The sequence below is a fragment of the Carassius carassius genome, chromosome 35 (assembly GCF_963082965.1).
Source record: "Carassius carassius chromosome 35, fCarCar2.1, whole genome shotgun sequence".
Lineage (NCBI taxonomy): Eukaryota > Metazoa > Chordata > Actinopteri > Cypriniformes > Cyprinidae > Carassius > Carassius carassius.
The window spans coordinates 17111741-17131072 of record NC_081789.1 but is presented as its reverse complement, the minus strand read 5'-3'; the positions used below and the strand labels follow the sequence as shown (position 1 = coordinate 17131072).

At 35.7% G+C, this 19332-nt stretch overlaps 2 protein-coding genes across 3 annotated transcripts; both read left to right on the top strand.

Moving 5' to 3' along the window:
- Positions 1–454: 454 nt before the first annotated feature.
- Positions 455–11944, top strand: LOC132116075 (protein Aster-C-like). 2 transcript variants are annotated; one of them, XM_059524652.1, is made up of 18 exons: positions 455–574; positions 1110–1208; positions 1501–1636; positions 1773–1873; positions 2024–2119; positions 2255–2335; positions 4532–4656; positions 4768–4927; positions 5341–5500; positions 5587–5733; positions 6091–6209; positions 7239–7381; positions 7489–7592; positions 8555–8725; positions 9553–9622; positions 10414–10533; positions 10609–10714; positions 10949–11944. In XM_059524652.1, exons 1-18 carry the CDS (start codon positions 539–541, stop codon positions 11015–11017), a joined length of 2043 nt encoding a protein of 680 aa, XP_059380635.1. In that variant the 5' UTR covers positions 455–538; the 3' UTR covers positions 11018–11944. The 2 variants fall into 2 exon arrangements, with proteins under 2 accessions (XP_059380635.1, XP_059380634.1); XM_059524651.1 differs by having other exon boundaries at positions 10606–10714.
- Positions 11945–12272: 328 nt separating this feature from the next.
- Positions 12273–19328, top strand: zdhhc23b (zinc finger DHHC-type palmitoyltransferase 23b). Its single transcript, XM_059524658.1, has 5 exons — positions 12273–12636; positions 14844–15026; positions 15103–15783; positions 17046–17213; positions 18676–19328. The coding sequence occupies exons 2-5, from the start codon at positions 14890–14892 to the stop codon at positions 18947–18949; spliced, it is 1260 nt and encodes a 419-aa protein (XP_059380641.1). The 5' UTR covers positions 12273–12636; positions 14844–14889; the 3' UTR covers positions 18950–19328.
- The last annotated feature ends 4 nt before the right edge of the window (positions 19329–19332 follow it).

Sequence of the window (19332 nt, the reverse complement as noted above, 5' to 3'; positions counted from 1 at the left end):
GTTTGTTTAATACATCACTACAATTTATATTATTAACTGGTTTTATAAATCGAAATTACGAGGGGTCTGCCGTTTCTATGCGTAGCCACCCCTCAAGTGAGAGCGATTTGAAAATTCCATAATGTTTATATACTTAAATGTTCATAAACATAAAGGCATAGCCTACTACATTTGTAAAATATATATAATATTGTTTTTTTATGTATTCTTTAATTTTATAAATTAGCCAATATAACAAAAATACAAACTGTACAGCTATACAAATATAAATGTCTAAAATAAATATTTTGTCAACTTCTTAATTTTTAATAAGATATAGGCTAAGTGTTATACGTAGTTTAGATAAATAATAATAAAAACGAAGGAGGCTCCTTGGTGTCATACGTCAAATATGCAGATACAAAAGTGTTGTTCTCGGTGGTGAATGGCACGTTGCTTCATTAGCTGGTAGACAGTCAACACCTCAGCACTCCAGCGACACTGATCATTGCTGTCGGAAGTTAATGTGCTTTTGGAATATCTGCGACGATTGGAGTTGATGATAACCAGGACCTGCGGAACACTAACTTCTCAGGTAAGTAGCCTATTTTGTAGGCTAAAATATAAGAATAAGCCTTTGATGAGTCTTTCCTTAGTCTTTACCATGTTTTTTTTTTTTAATCTTAATGTTCTGTAATGTTTCTGCCAAGGTTAGCATCTGTGGTTCAGTGAGGAACATTGCATTTTTAAAAGATTTTTTTTAAGTTGAAAAAAAAGTTATTTAGAAAATTATAATGTTCCTTACAATAAGAAAAAAATGTTTCTTTTAAAGGTTCTTTGGGGAACCAGACATTGATTTTAGTGCAATTGGTGAGAAAATAAGCTTTATTTTTATTTATTTATTTATTTTTTGCAAGAGAGATGTTTAGAATGTCTGCGAGTATTAATTCTGCAAGTTTTAATTTGCAGAAAGAAGTTCTAAAATATTTGTGGAAGAGTCAAATAAAATAAGATTGAGCTTGTTGGTTTCATTAATAGCCAGTAGATCAATCTAACTTATTATTCAATGAGAAAAACATTTGTTACCTTTAACAAATTGATATAGAAGCCACTATGTTTTACTTTACCAGGCGAAAGACATGGCCCAAACACCCAAACAAGTGAGAGCCAATGAGCTCACACAGGACAACAGTCAAACTGGGGAAGGCAAATGGAGCTCGGAAGAAGAGGTGAGAATTAATATGCACGCTTTTACTAAGATTGAATTGGTAGAAGTCACATGACAGCACTGTATTTACTTCCATTTATAGATATGATCTTTAGGAGAATGATATCTGCAAAAGATTACAGCACTGTATCATGATGAGATTACACAAATGGCATTGATTGCTAAATGTTGTGAGATATTAGTAAGCTCTTGGGCATGTGAAACTTGTTGTTCCTGCGATCTACTTCACAGATTCACAAACATTGTATGTATAAACCTGTTTATATATTTATTGCTGTGCTTTTACCTCACAGGTACAGAAAGTCAGTGGGCAGTGCATAGCAGAACCTCAGATACCTGAAACATTGCTCTACACTTGTTATAAAAAAAAGTGTGACGAGTTTCGGAGGTTGTTCAAAGAGTTGCCTGAGTCTGAGAAACTAATTGCAGGTGAGACTGGTAGAGGGAGACAGAGAGATAAAATAAAAAAAAAAAACGTGGAAGTATACTCTACTGAAAATGTTTGTTGGGAGAGCCACAATAATTGTGTATTAGATGTTTTCTGTATGATCCTTTTTTTCTCTAGACTACACTTGTGCTCTCCAAAAGGACATCTTGTTACAAGGACGCATCTATTTTACAGAGAATTGTTTATGTTTCTACAGTCAAGTTTTTCGTGGTACAAAAGTGAGTTCCACAGAAAGATTATATTATATATTCACTGTAGCTCTTAAATGCCGCTGTTTGAGCATAGCTAAGATACTTTGTTATTAATTTCTTTTATAGATTCCATCACTCTGCTTTGTGAAAAATGACAATAAACTAACTTTATTTTAGATCACAGTAAATATGCAGGATATCATCTCAATGTCACGTGAGAAGACAGCGAAATGGATACCAAATGCCATCCAGATCAGTACTGATTCAGAGAAGGTGAAGTTCATAAATCATAGGTTTTTCATTCTTTTCTTTTTTTATTTGTGAAGATAGGCTCCATGTATGGGATAAATTCTTTTTTTTTTCTGAAAAAAAAAAAATATATATATATATTTTGTAATTTTCCCACAGTTTCTCTTCAGCTCATTTTCAGCAAGGGGGAAAAGTTACCACGGTATGTTTCAGCTTTGGCAGAATGTTCTACTGGACAAGGTGATTTCTTTATTTTTTTTAATTTTTCTTTTTTTGCCTCACGAACATTGTTCAAACCTGTTTCCACATTACAGATAATTTAATTATTTTTCACATGTTTACATCTACCTGCTTGGTTGTGCATGACTGTACATTTCTACTGTAAAACAGGCTATTCTGAAATGATCTGAAATAGATATGTATTAGGAGCAGGGATATCAGAAGCAAACAGCATATTCTCCATTATAAATTTTACAGTATTTAGTCAGTCTCTATTGCCAACACAAACTATATATCTGTATTTGATCCTTGGGCGGTTACTAATGTGGCATGCAGTACAGACCAAAAGTTTGGAAACATTACTATTTTTAATGTTTTTGAAAGAAGTTTCTTCTGCTCATCAAGCCTGCATTTATTTGATCAAAAATACAGAAAAAAACAGTAATATTGTGAAATATTATTACAACTTAAAATAATAGTTTTCTATTTGAATATACTTAAAAAAATGTATTCCTGTGATGCAAAGCTGAATTTTCAGCATCATTACTCCAGCCTTCAGTGTCACATGTAACATCCAGTCTATCACATGATCATTTAGAATATTCTGATTTATTATGAGGGTTGGAAACAGTTCTGCTGTCTAATATATTTGATGAATAAAAGTTTAAAAAGAACTGCATTTATTCAAAATAAAAAAAATTCTAATAATATATATTCTAATAATATATTTTCTTTACTATCACTTTTTATCAATTTAACACATTCTTGCTGAATAAAAGTACTGATTTTATTTAAAAAAAAGAAAGAAAAAAAATTACTGACCCCAAATTACTGAGCAGTAGTGTATATTGTTATTACAAAATATTTATATTTTAAAAACATAGCTTCTTTTTTTTTTTTTTTACTTTTTATTCATCAAAGTATCCTAAAAAAAAGTATCACATGTTCTGAAAAAATATTAAGCAGCAGAACTGTTTCCAACTTTGATAATGAATCATTATATTAGAATGATTTCTAAAGGATCATGTGATAATGATCCTAAAAATTCAGCTTTGCATCACAGAAATAAATGATCATTTAAAGTATAATAAATTTAAAAACAATTATTTTAAATTGTAATAATATATCACAATATCACATTTTTTTCTGTATTTTTGATCAAATAAATTCAGGCTTGATGAGCAGAAGAAACTTCTTTCAAAAACATTAAAAATAGTAATGTTTCCAAACTTTTGGTCTGTACTGTATATTAATACCATATAAGGGAAACAGACATAACAATACCCTATAGACCTAAGGTCATTGACCCCACCGAGGCGTGGCTTTCTACATCTTAAAACAGACAATACTGACTCTTTCCTTACACAAACACGGAACTGCAGAGCTGAAATAACTGGAAAATTAATGTCTAGATATGATAAAGCATATATCCTGTTAAAAGCAATGAATAGACCAGCACTAGGCGGCGCGGTTATAGCTTTTCATGTCTTCCTGATCTCAGCTCGACTCGCAGGTTTCCAAGTAACTCCAGGTTACTCGCGTGCAGCAGGTAAGTGACCAGACGGAGACACCCACTGTATAAGGTTGCGTATAATTTAGAATATATTATAGACTGTACTACTTCTTTAAACATTTGATGTAATTGTAAATACGTGGGGAAAAGTTAGAGCTTTATGAAACCATAAAATGTTTTCGCTTCAGTTTGTTTTGTAAATGTGTCTGTGTCAGACGGCCTCGAAACAATGTTTTGCATTTCATTATGATTGTTTGGCCGCTTTTTTAACACGACGTGAATGTTTGTGAGCTTCCATACGGCTTTATTGGCGTTTTGCAGTCACTTATTGTCGAGTAACTCCGCGGCTATGGTCTATTTACGTTTACAGTGCGTGTCGCTGTAACATACGCCTTATTTCTATGGTAACCGACGTTTTCTTCAATTATCGTTACGACCGCGGAACCGTAAATTAAAATGGTATGAAAAAGAAAATTCAATTTCTGTCAAATTCAGATTTGCTCCTTGGTCAGTGAGGTGTGGAGCAGGTTAGGACTGTTTTATCTGCTGCTTTAGATGACTATCAGTACGGGAACTTGAGGAGACGTCAAGCGAATTTTTTGTTTTAAGTTGTATTTTGATCAGATAGAAGAAGTAAACGTGCCAACTGCTGGGGCGGAAACTTGTGAGTGTACTTTGCTCAGTTTAAGTTTCCTGTTTTGCAGAATCTAACCAAGTTGGAGCTGTTGCAGATGGTTAAGCAGCATTATGGCAATGAATTAGGATTGAGTCATGATGAAATGGAAAGCTTTCAAACACCAGTAGATACCGTCACACCCACCGTGCCCAGGTTGACTACATAAATGCACACACACACCCAAGTCACATCTTTACATTAACACCTGTTTGGACATCTGAGAGATCAGTTACTTGGTTTTTAGGTCGCATCTCTCTGTTGCAGTCTGAATATGCGTGGAGAGGATAACACTGGGAGGCCAGAAAGACCAACATCGCTCCGTCTTCCCCAAGGGGAGCTCAATCCTCATGAAGCCACCACACCAAAGGGAGACGACACACAGTCTTCAGCTGGACTACAAAGCATGCTCTCAGCAAATGGAGGGGTATGTTGAAAAATTTTCCTAATATTGTTTGTGTATTGACTGGTAGGGTTGGGTGACACAGTGTGAAAAAAATCTCAATACATTTCAGTCTTTAAACTATAAAGTAGGCGCCGATTTTACCAGAGAAGTGTTAACATTTTTATGAACATTTAAAACATTTGAATTACCAACTACAAAAACATATTATATATAATGATCGAATATAATTATTTTATTTATTTTGTTTACATTTCATTAAAGTACTGTTATCAAGAATATACAAAATCACTGTGAATTTGAGTATTCAATATATCAATGATCAACCTGTCTAATCTTTTTGCACTTTGCATTTGACTTGTTTGTAAAGAAAGTACAATGTCTTTAAAGCAGAGCTTACGGTGTGGAACTTGATATATGTATTAAACTCTCAACAGGACGGCACTCTCAGTACCCCATTCCATCAGCGCAGTCCAAATCTATCATTAAACCGCTCAGGGTCTGAACGAGTGTCTAAACGCTCCGCTCTCTCTCTGGATCTAAATGCCAATGAAGACCAGCTCTCGGATAACAGCAGATCCGACAGCCTGGAGGAGGGTGAGATGTGTGTGTGTGTCTTGGATGTGTCTCATTCCATGGCTGTGTTGATGCATTTTGTTTACACCAGTATTGATTTCTTGTAGTGGAAGAACGTGAGACAGCATCTCCGGTGTCTCAGGGAAGGCTGTTTGTGAACCGGGTCTTTCACATCAGTGCTGAGAAGATGTTTGACCTGCTTTTCACCGATTCTAGTTTCGTGCGGAGGTTTATGGATATCAGGAAGATCATAGGTGTGTTTCTCTTAGCCTTTTACCTCTCTTATTAATAATCTACTTCAGTAATCAGTCTGATTCCTATATAGATGTTCATCTTTTGTTTTTATTTAACGTTTGGTTATAGTAGTTTTGTGGTTTTAGCATTTTATATTTAGATTTAGCTTTTATTTATGTTTATTTATTTTCAGTTACATTCCAAGGCAATATTTCTAAGTTTTATGTTTTTCATTTATTTATTTAGATCAGTGCTATTTCACTTACCAAAACAATGTTTAATAGTATTTTAGTTTGAGTTAAAAATACCAACATTAGTTTTTACATTTGATTATTTTGCCATCCTGTTTATAGTAACAAAAGCGTATTACTTGTCAGGTGCAAGCTCTACCTCTTGGCAAAGGGAGGCCTCTGGAGGTATGAAAAGGACTTTGAACTACACCATCACCATTAATAACCCCCTGGTTGGCAAGTTCTCCACTGCTACAGAAACCCAGGTTAGAGTCTCTATGGCTTTGTTTCAAAATCTCTTGTGTGTCAAACTAATTGTAAAAATAAAATAAAAAATGTAAACCTTATGGAAAGGCTGTGTTTTGTTGATTGCACCTTCTATTAATGTGCAGTATTTGGTTATGTCACATTTATATTTAGCAGGACAGTTAGAGACATAGTTAGCAGGAAGGAGCTGTGGTTGTTGATTTGATAATTTTAATAATATTAGCACACCTGTTGTTGTCAATATTATCTTGCAAATCTGACAAATAGCTGTGTCTAGGTTAGTTTTCTGTGCTTTGTCAGTTGTTTTTGTGTGAAATCCATGAAACAAAGTAGTTTGCCAGAACCATTTAAACTGAACTTAATATACAGTACATTGTGGCCTTTCAACTCTTAGTCTGTGATGCATAGAATAATTTAAAAACATGTAACCATTAAGATGGCTTTTGTTTCCATTTATATTATGCAACAATTTACATTTTTAACAATAAAAAGACTGTAGGTGTGCTGCATTTAAAAAATCACCTTCATCCAATTATTTGATATGATTGTGCTAATTGCAGTTTAAAGTTGATGTTATCAATTAGATTTTTTTTATACAGTAATGACATGTCTGATGACTATGTCTACATTCATACAATGAATGTGTAGGATTGACTCTCAAATTGTCTTGTACATACAGCAGCACACAGGATTGAATAAGATTGCATAATATTTATATGAACACTTTAATAAATAGCCTTGATTAATGCCTGTAAAAATTGCTAGTAAATATATAGACTTTGTCTGGTGTCTTTAAAGATTTCATTTGTATATTTGCAAATAAATTTGTTTATAGTCATAGTCTTGAATATTTAAGGTAGTCACTTTGTCCAAAATTGAAAGAAGACAGTGTATTTCAATCCTAAGTAAACTGAACAGAACCATATTTAGCAATCCAAACATCTGACATCTGTATTGTGCAGCTGTGTAAATTCATCCTGTGCATGTATGTGGAATATTTTCTGATTTCTCTTCTTTGTGTATTTAAGACACTATATAAAGAGTCAAGGGAGGGTCAGTACTACATGATAGATTCGGAGGTCTACACACACGATGTACCATACCATGACTACTTCTACACCCAGAATCGCTACTGTATCATCCGCAACTCCAAGCACAAGTGCAGACTCAGGTAAGCGGTGTCCTCATATCTAACTGCTTTTATTATGACTGTGACACTGACATTCTTGATGTAAGAGCAATTTAGTAAATAGTTGAACTCATTATTGCTCCATGCAGGATTTACACTGATGTCAAATACAAAAAGCAGCCCTGGGGTCTTGTTAAATCTTTTATCACGAAAAACTCCTGGAGTGGCCTAGAAGACTACTTTAGACACCTTGGTTGGTATAATGCAATTTATTTGTATCTTCCCTAACCCTCTATTTTCCCTCTTCACTTCTCTGTTTCACATCTTGGATTGTAGATTATGGCCATTTTCTACATGACTAAATTTGCCATTTGACAAAGTCGTGACCTAATGGATCTAGATTTCACTAATTATATCTTTTAAGTGTTTATTGTTTCACTTCAAAGAGTTTGCAGGGTAATTTGTAGTTTTTCATAAAATAAAAATAAAACCATAAATATGTTAATAAAATAAGTATTAAGTGAAGTAAAATAAAATATAAAAACAACAAACTTAGAGACAACATTTTTCATTCTCTTTTTCTTGTCATTAACTTGATGTACTAAAATAATTCAACTAAAACTGAAATAAAAATTATATAGAAATCAAAAAGACAAAAACACACTAAAAACTAAACTAAAACTTTAAAATTAAACAAAATGTAAATATAAGCCCTTTCAAAATATTAATTAATATTATTAAAAACCTATAAAAGTGTCAGTAGCACTGCTTTCTAGTGGCCCAGTCTGGAATCCATTGCCTTGTCTGAGTGTATATATCCTTCGGTGCAAAACCACTCAAAACAAAATAACGATCTAAAGCCATAGCCCAAAACTAATGTAGTTCAATTAAAATGAGCAGAACTGCAGATTGTGCTCAGCGTTTTTCTCATCAACTGGGAAAAAAGTTAGCTAAGAGCTTATCTGCCATGGGATGTTGGATTAGGGAATCAGAAAGAGTAATCAACATTAGTGACCTGATCAGAGTACCTAGGGAGGGCTATTAGCAGCGTGAATGTGTCCGTTTCCTATTGGTGAAATGCATCAATTAGATCCATTGCCTGCAAGGCCATTTAATTGCTAAACTATAGGACTGCCAAAAGCCAGATACCTAGTCGATCAAATTACCCAAAATAAAAACTTTTCAATGATCTTCACCTCATAATGCACATTTCAGAGGCAGAGCTGCTAGAAGAGGAGGCAGAGTTGACTCAAGGAAGCGGAGATGCTGGAAAGACGGGTGGTTTGCGAAGGAGGCGAAGAACTTACAGTCGCACCCTACAAGAGCACATGAAACCAGGGAAGCAGTACAGCGCAGACTCAGATCAGCAGAGAGCCGGCCCCATAGGTATAAATATATGTGTATTTTTTTTTTATCTCTGAATCCAATATATATGCTGCTGGGTAGTGGGCTTAAAATACAGATTAAACCACCAAAAAATGTTCACACTAATACGATGTTTATTTTATGGCCTATGCTTTATAATATTTAAGCAAACATTGAAGATATTAGCCCCTTTTAAACGTTAATACCGGTAAATTGCCATAAAATTACCAGAACGACTTTACAAGTAAATACAAAAATGCTCACATAGGCAATGACACTCCATCCTTTTCAAAATACTGGTCAATTCTGTGACATCATTAACCAGAAATGACCCCTAAACTGCTGTGCCTCCTGGTGTTGTGTTTGCTAACTTGGAGGGGTATATGCAATCAATGTTTTTGTTGATGTTGTCATTTTTGTGTCAGACGTTCACATTCATGCAGCGTTTTTGATTCATGCAGCGAGACATCACATTACACGATTTCAAACCAAAATACACCGCGTGGAATAAATGTGTCCTCTGTGTAAGAATTTTGTTATTGGCCCCGGATTAGACATTTTACATTACCGCGTTCTGAACTTGTATGTTCTCAAGCCAGTAATATTCTTTCTTGCATTCACACACAGCATCATTCCAGCAATTTACTGGTAATTTTACAATGTCTCATACCGGTAAATTGCCAGAATGAATTTACCAGTATTTTTGAAAAGGTATTGTTTATACATGATCTCTTAACAGTAATTTACTGGTAATTTACTAGTAAAGTCTTTATGTGTGAAAGGGGCTATTGTGTATTTGACTTATAACAATTGGACTTGCATTGCATGATTTGCATCTTACATTACAGGTGCCATGGATATAAAGAACACACAACACAGACAGAACATCACTTCGATTGTATTTGGTATGAGCTTAATGTAAGACATCATTTACTCTAAAGCTTGTTTCACACATCATACATACAATAGGCTGTGTAAGCTTAATGCTATGACACTGACAAAAAAACTTGGTTACTACATTGAGTTTTTCCTCTAATAACAACCTTAAATCATAAAATGATTATTAGAATTTGCCTATTGAGAGTTAATACTCTTGATTTGCATAAGGAAGGGGAGCACATTTAAATGGTAAATGGTTTACAGGGGTGCCCAACCCTGCTCCTGGCGATCGACTGTCCTGCAAAGTTTGGCTCCTACCCTAATCAAACACACCTGCCTTTAATTTTTAAGTGAGCCTGAAGACCTTAATTAGTTGCTTCAGGTGTGTTTGATTAGGATTGGAGCTAAACGCTGCAGCACAGTCGATCGCCAGGAGCAGGGTTGGGTACTCCTAGTTTACACCAAACATAATTTGACTGCAAAATTAAACTCGATTCAGGCAGATTTACTGAATAAAACAGTGTTTGGAACCTAAAATCCCATCAATTTTCACTGTGTATTTCATATGTTGCTATTTTGCAAAAGATTACAAATTCATAAATGGGTTCAAGGTGCAATGAAATGAGTTCATTGTGCTGCAGTGGTAAAAATAGAAACTCTGCTGTGTGAATATAGCAGTCTTTTAGCATGGTTTCCAAAATAAATATGTGCATCTTATGGCTGCCGTGCGAAACATGGAAGAAAAACTGCCAGTTTTTAAAATGATGATTTGGAAATGTGACTTAAAATAATAATATGCTTATTAAATGTCACATTGTTTTGCCTCTCAGACTTTTTGTTCTGGTGGTTCTGAACTTGGGGCTGTTCTTTAAACTTTGGGCCATGGAAGATGTCGCTCACCGTTTGTATCTGAACACCAAGCACAGAATGAAGGAGGGAGTAGAGTCTAGGTAATGGCTCTTTCATATTGTAAATTTTGTTAATTATTATGAACAAAACTGACTTCATGTTTTTATATACAGTAGTTTAGCTCCTGACTTAGGCCCCAGACAGGGTATGCCACACAGAAGTCGAGAAGAAGCGCATTTACTGAGGGCAGTACTGCAGGACTCCATTAACCTTCTAGAACAGGTATGTTTAGGTGTTTTATTAAACGCACTATGCAAAAACATGCAAATGCAAAACATACTTTGGTTGTTCACAATTACACATCAGTGAGAACGTCCGTCCTGTCTCATTTGGCAGTTCTTCACCAGAAAAAGTTGATCTTATGTTGTTAGTTTAACCTCTAGCTCTATACTTTATACTGTTTGGTTGAGAAGTAACTTATGTTATTGTTTATTTTTGCTGGTTTCTTCTTCACAGCTACGCAGTTCTCTTGTGGCGCTTCAGCAGAACTTTCAGGCCTACAACAGATCCTTCTCTCAGTTTTAAATGGCAATGAGTTTGGTGACCTGACAACACAAGGGTACTTTTCCCATAAGACCTGTCCTCGTTGAGGAGTGTTACTATAGGTACTGTCACCCCAGGGCACACGTAGCCATGTTCATCTTCTCTCTGTGCTTTTTTGTCTCAGAGATGTAATGGATTCAGTGCAGTTGCACAGGGTCTTCACTTTAATTATGAAGGGGGGCAATGCAGGCCTATTGCCTCTAAAGATCTGCCTAACATTTAGTCATGTGGCCTTTTTGTCTTGATTTAGATAACGATCTTGTTCTAAGATACCTCTAAGAATTTGTAAATGATTGCACCTTAAAACCTTATTAAAGCAGGGATCACTAATGTTGTTGAAATTATAAAATGTTTGTAAGGTCTGAAAGTTCATCATGATTTTGATAGTGTCTAAGAGTACAGGTTTGTGGGAAGAAGACAAAATATCTGAGGTTTACTGTAAAGGATGAGCGGTGATGTTTTAAATTGTTTACACTCTTGGTCTTTAAAATATCACTTTTGTTGTTCAACTTTTAGAGACTGTATTGCCACTGTGAACTACATTTGTAACACAGTCATGTAAATTATTTTCAATGGGAAAAGTGTGGTAATTTATCAAAAGAGAATGTGTAATCCTCAAGCATTTAATTCTTTCACAGAAAAAATATGTTGGGGTGGATGTGTATAGATTGAAAATTCTCTGAAATTATTAATAACATTTCTTCTGAACATATTTATAAATAAAATTCCCATAGCATTACAATGTTCAGTTTGTGAAGCTAAATATTTTATTGCGATTTTATTATGTAACATCGAAATCAAATATCACAAGATTGTTACATTATGACTATTCATCAACAGAGGTTGTCAACATGCACATGACATTGTCTCTAACATAGATTAAAATAAACATTACATTTTTATGATTTACTTTAAAGTTTGTTTGTTTCTTTCCATATGTGCTTAATCAATGGATAGAACATTAACACGTTAAAGTTTTTAGGGTTTAAAAGGCTGCCCTTTATGACGTCACATCACGTGTACGTTTTGTCAAGGAATTTTTTTTTAAGAATTTGATATATGTTGCATTTTGTGTATGTCGAGAAGCACAAAAAAGATTGTGTTCCTAATACGTAGGCTAATGATTTTCTATTTTAACTCTTTCCTTTAAATTTTAATGTCCATTAAAGGGGAAAAAGATTAGTAAGATAATCAGACTCTGGAGGCATCTGGAAACGGTGTTCTCTGTAACAAACCATGAGCATCAAGTAAAGTTTTAAATTGGAGGAAATGAAAGGGTTATTTTGTGCTGACGTCAGAAGACTGGGCTAAGGATCGTTTCCATTCGCCGCCAGTCACATACACAGGGCGGTCAAACGCGCGTGCTGCGCTCTGCTGCTGTTTGTTACGCGACTTCCTGGTGCTCTTTGTAGTAAACTTCGTAGTAATGGGCTGCTTTTTGTAGTTTTATTTGGAAACTCTTCGTAATCTCTGTGAAGTGAATGGCTAACTAAGCTATAATGGGTAAAAAGACTCGAATGTTCCACAACAGAAAATGAGACTGACAGCTGACGCTCATAATGACAGGAGGAACTGCTTCTGTGATATGAACGTTTTGTACTGTAAGTATGATTATTAACATTTCACTATCAGTTTATTTACATATTATCGCGATTACTTTTGTTATATGGCGTGTTCTAGTATCGTCAATCAGATCCTCGTTGCTTTAACTTTCATCTGAAGAGTACAGCGTGACCTGTGGAATCTATCTATCTATCTATCTATCTACGATGTGGAGCTTATTTACTTATTTGTTCATTTATTTATACAAACATGCATTACCCTGGGTCATGGGTTCAATTCTAAGTGAATACACGAACCGATAAAATGCACGGGAAAACACGGAAATAAAATAAGATTAAAGCTTTTATATTTCATTTCAAATAATATTTAATTTCAAATCATGAAAATGCTTTTTATGCTTTCTGGTTATATATAAACACTAAATCAAATACACAGGCCTGGCTGGATCCATTAATAATCTTCTTTTAAACTGATTCCCACACCATTAAGCATAACGTCACTCAAGCATGTGCAAACAATAAACCATAGACACCACATAAGGAAAAATTGTCCCAGATAGTGCATCCTCTGGGACATTGTCCCTTTACATACAGGATATTCGAAGATATGCCAGATTAATGTATACCTATACAGTGTACAGTCGTGGCCAAAAGTTTTGAGAATTACATAAATATTGGAAATTGGAAAAGTTGCTGCTTAAGTTTTTATAATAGCAATTTGCATGTACTCCAGAATGTTATGAAGAGTGATCAGATGAATTGCATAGTCCTTCTTTGCCATGAAAATGAACTTAATCCCAAAAAAAAACTTTCCACTGCATTTCATTGCTGTCATTAAAGGATCTGCTGAGATCATTTCAGTAATCGTCTTGTTAACTCAGGTGAGAATGTTGACGAGCACAAGGCTGGAGATCATTATGTCAGGCTGATTGGGTTAGAATGGCAGACTTGACATGTTAAAAGGAGGGTGATGCTTGAAATCATTGTTCTTCCATTGTTAACCATGGTGACCTGCAAAGAAACGCGTGCAGCCATCATTCCGTTGCATAAAAATGGCTTCACAGGCAAGGATATTGTGGTTACTAAGATTGCACCTAAATCAACAATTTATAGGATCATCAAGAACTTCAAGGAAAGAGGTTCAATTCTTGTAAAGAAGGCTTCAGGGCGTCCAAGAAAGTCCAGCAAGCACCAGGATCGTCTCCTAAAGAGGATTCAGCTGCGGGATCGGAGTGCCACCAGCTTGCTCAGGAATGGCAGCAGGCAGGTGTGAGCACATCTGCACGCACAGTGAGGCAAAGACTTTTGGAAGATGGCCTGGTGTCAAGAAGGGCAGCAAAGAAGCCACTTCTCTCCAAAAAAAACATCAAGGACAGATTGATCTTCTGCAGAAAGTATAGTGAATGGACTGCTGAGGACTGGGGCAAAGTCATATTCTCAGATGAAGCCCCTTTCCGATTGTTTGGGGCATCTGGAAAAAGGCTTGTCAGGAGAAGAAAAGGTGAGCGCTACCATCAGTCCTGTGTCATGCCAACAGTAAAGCATCCTGACACCCTTCATGTGTGAGGTTGCTTCTCATCCAAGTCGAGTGGGCTCACTCACAATTCTGCCCAAAAACACAGCCATGAATAAAGAATGGTACCAAAACACCCTCCAACAGCAACTTCTTCCAACAATCCAACAACAGTTTGGTGAAGAACAATGCATTTTCCAGCACGATGGAGCACCGTGCCATAAGGCAAAAGTGATAACTAAGTGGCTCGGGGACCAGAATGTTGAAATTTTGGGTCCATGGCCTGGAAACTCCCCAGATCTTAATCCCATTGAGAAGTTGTGGTCAATCCTCAAGAGGAGGGTTGACAAACAAAAACCCACTAATTCTGCCAAACTCCAAGAAGTGATTATGAAAGAATGGGTTGCTATCAGTCAGGATTTGGCCCAGAAGTTGATTGAGAGCATGCCCAGTCGAATTGCAGAGGTCCTGAAAAAGAAGGGCCAACACTGCAAATACTGACTCTTTGCATAAATGTCATGTAATTGTCGATAAAAGCCTTTGGAACGTATGGAGTGCTTGTAATTATATTTCAGTACATCACAGAAATAACTGAAACAAAGATCTAAAAGCAGTTTAGCAGCAAACTTTTTGAAAACTAATATTTATGTAATTTTCAAAACTTTTGGCCACGACTGTATATTTTTGTTTACCCATATAAATCTAATAAACATGCAATCTGGTTTCCTCACAGGAATTCAGCATCTTCTCTCATCTTCATTTTATCGGCTGTTTCCATCATGAAGCAGAGAAGCTGTCGCACACTAGATCAGGATGATCCTCTGTGCTGTTGTGAGTACATCGATCATCATGGCGGACGCAGTCACATGGCAGCATGCTGCTGTGACTGTGAGGATTTGGATGAGGCTTGTGACAGGTGCGCACTTTTGATTCATAGATTTCTACTTGTTTATGGGTAAATGATGAGAATTACTTAATATTTTCTTCTCCAGATGGATGAAGAAGAAGCCTCAAAGTCAAGACTCTCTGTCCCGGGTTATAGCTACGATCAATGATCGTCTGCGGGTGCCCTGGATATCTGGAGCCCGACAATTTGATATATCAGTGATCCCTCCTCTTATTCTGCTTCCTGTTTTTTTGCACATTGCAGCTTTGCACTACCTGCTGGGTATTTTAGTGCTAACAGCAATGCCCATCATGATCCTTTGGTACTACTATTTCACTCACCGAAAGAAAGGACGCACGTTATTCTTCCTCAGCCTCGCACTCTTCTCCCTCTTCTACATGTTCTACCTCTTCATCACCGAAGTCGTTCCTCGAGGTGATGTGAAACATCTTCAGATGGCCGCTGTGACGGCGGGTGTTGCTCTTACAGTCATTTCTCTCATAATCACTAAGAGAGGGCCGGGCTACGTCACGCTTTGTCCAAATGACACTCATAGTACAGTGACCTATCACAAACCTCCTCCTGATGTAGATGCTGCCTATCTAAATGGAGCACAGCACCAGGTGGTGATAGCCAATCACGAACAAACTGGTGAATCTGAGTCAGCACAGCAAGGTGTTCAGAGGAGGAACTGGTGTGCCGCATGCAGAGTGGTGCGGCCCCCAAGAGCGGGACACTGCAAGATCTGTGGAGTCTGCGTCCTGCGTCTGGACCACCACTGTGTCTGGTGGGTTCATTTAAAAAGCACTACTCAGTCATTGTGATGTGGGTGAATTTTACCAGTCAGTAACATGTATGGGTTATATTTCATGCCCACATTTTTTGCATTGTGAAATATTTTTATGAAAATTTTCTCCTTGAGTTCACATTACTCTGACAAATATTTAATTGTGCAAAAACATGAACAATAAGATATATAATTTAAAGTATTAAGGCATGTATTTGTGCTTAAAAATCATAAGTCATTTGTGCATAAATCATTTAGTCTTTATGCTGATCGTAATATAGCCACTATTTAATATAGTAGCTATATTACAATTAGCACAAAGGCAAATGCAAAGACATGATGTCTACAAATAAAGTTAATATATCTTATTATATCAAAAATACTTTAATGCAAATCTTATTTTACATTTTTCTGCGAATATTGGTATTTTATAATCACATTTCTACATTAGTGAAAATCCAGCAAGAATCATCATGTATAACAATTTTTAATGTAAAATATATGTGTAAATGTAATGAGAATTTGGGAGAATGAATCATCTTGAAATTAAAATTAATGATGCTGATACTTTATTATTTTACACACACACACACACACATACACATAGAATAACCTAAATAATGAAAATGTAATCGGATCATGCAATGATATATAATGAAAATCATGTATTGATTTTGAGAAGAATATTTACAATTACAAAAAGGCAAAAATGTTAATGTTGCTAAAATATGATTCATTTTTATGCAATATTTGTCATGTCAATCAAATGCACTTCATTTTTTGCCAATGCACATATTAGCATCACCAGCATTTTGAGATGTTTTAGTTACTGACCCGTGTCTAGTGTCTAACATGTATATACAGTATACTACATGCATAGTGAAGTTTCATCTGCATGCTAATTTTACCTTCCTTGAAACTAAAGTTTCAATCATCAACATTCATTGAATCAAATAGTGCACAATGACCAGAATTCCTGTGTCAGTTGGGTTAAGTGTGCTAGGTGCTGAATGTATGCTCATTGTTTGAAATAATCCAAATAATCTCAGAATATTCTATTTGTCCATTTATTATACATTATGGATTAAAATGCATTAATCAGATTTTGTGGTGTTCAGCACAGCTGTAAAATGTTTTCTTCATGTTAACATATGTGTAATTGAGACAGCGAGGTGATCTCACCATCAGCTTTTTTCTCACTCTGTGTAACTGATATGTGAAGATGATCTCCAGGTCTCAGTTTGGCGTCTTGTTTGTGTTAGGATCAACAGCTGTGTGGGGCAGGCCAATCACCGCAGTTTCCTCCTGACACTTGTTTTCTTTCTGCTGACGTCGCTGTATGGGATCAGTTTGGTTCTTCGAAGTGTGTGTCCCGACCAGAATGTAATGACTGCACTCTTCTACTGTCCTGACGTCTACAGCCAGTTCAGGTGTGGATCCAACTACACAAACTCCCAGAAATGATTTCTCTTGCATTTAATTCAGTAGGTTCTGACCCTTTCTTTACCACCTCTGTTCCTCATAGTCCATTAATTTATACATGGGAAAAAGTCACTTTGCTGCTTCAAATGCACTACATTTGCACCATATCAGTACTCTGCAGAATTGTTGAGGGTTAAGGGAACAAGGGAAGTCGTGGCCTAATGGTTAGAGAGTCGGACTCCCAATCGAAAGGTTGTGAGTTCAAGTCCCGGGCCGGCAGGAATTGTGGGTGGGGGGAGTGCATGTACAGTTCTCTCTCCACCTTCAATACCACGACTTAGGTGCCCTTGAGCAAGGCATCGAACCCCCAACTGCTCCCCGGGCGCCGCAGCATAAATGGCTGCCCACTGCTCCGGGTGTGTGCTCACAGTGTGTGTGTGTGTTCACTGCTCTGTGTGTGTGCATTTCGGATGGGTTAAATGCAGAGCACAAATTCTGAGTATGGGTCACCATACTTGGCTGAATGTCACTTCACTTTCTTTCTTAACAAACTGAACAAAAATGTGTCTTTCTCAAACACCATTTACCATTCTTCACACAAACACAGTCGTGCCCGAAGCTTATGGCACTGATTAAGGGACTGAATGAACATTTGCTGAAAATTGACTAAATCAAGATGTATAGGAGTTTGATTTGGAGAAATTTAGCATTACATCACTTGCTCACCAATAGATCTTCTGCAGTGAATGGGTGCTGTCAGAAGTGCTGTCAAATGATTAATCACATCCAAGATAAAAGTTTTTGTTTACATTATGTGTACTATGTATATTTATTATGTATATGTAAATACACACACATAGTGTGCATTTAGAAAATATTTGTCTATTAATTTATTAATATTCTTTTATTTTATATGTAAATATATTTAATATATAAACATTTTATAATTAAATATATACATGCATGTGTTTGTATTTGTATATACATAATAAATATACACAGGACACACACATGTAAACAAAAACTTTTGGATTTGATTAATCAATTGACAGCACTATATATATATATATATATATATAAGTATTGTTTTATTTGAGTAAATTTGCTTTTTATTAGTATTTTTGTTATAATTTTTCCAGTTTTACTTCTTTTTTTTAATTTATTTTATTTAATAATTACAAATTCATTATTTTATGTCAGTTACTAAGGCAACATTTCTAATTTTCATCTAAGTTTTTCATGTTTATTTTTATTTCAGCTTTATCTCCATTAACAACAACAAAAAAACATTAGTTTTAGTTTTATTTACCAACACAACATTGGTTTTAACTTGGTTTAGATTTCTTAGACATTGAAACCTAAAGTTACTCAGGTTCTCACAGCTTCAATATGGCTGTTCATAACAGCATTTTTATTGTTTAGAGTATTAAAATAACATGCTAATTAATGACCCATTTTTCTGTTTCACAGCTCTGCTCTGTGTTTCACCTGTGCCTGGTACAGCAGTATTGTGACGGGAGGTTTGCTGCACCTGCTGTTCTTACAGCTCATCAACGTCAGCTTCAATGTGACCGAACGAGAGGCGCGTCTGGCTCTGAGAGAGAAAACCGCTCGCAGCCTTCTCTGGGGCCTGATCATTGATACCGGCGTTTACTCACGAGGCTTCTGTACTAACTGGATTGAATTCATGACCATGAGCAAGGATTCAGAGCCATCAAACCATAAACCATCAGATCTGGTATAGAAATTCAACTGTCAGACTCTGCTGATGGAAAAACTATTGAACTGGTCTTAAAAGCTCAAAAACTCTTATTTAATACAGTGTAGAATAATGTTGTGCTACTTAATGTCTTTAACATCCATTCCATAGTCAGTTTTATGGCTCTAAATATTGTGCTCAAGGTCTCATCAAGAGTCAGTTGAATAGTGTGGATCACTAGATGGCAGTATTGTAGTATGTTACACTTCTACCAGTGTATTTCAACATCAAGTACACCAATATTCAGGTATACCGGTAGTTAGTTTTTGCACAACTTATAATAACTGATTATATTATTATTATCATATTATATTATAAAGGTTTCACTAAATATTAAATAATTATTTGATTAATATTAAGAATTTTTT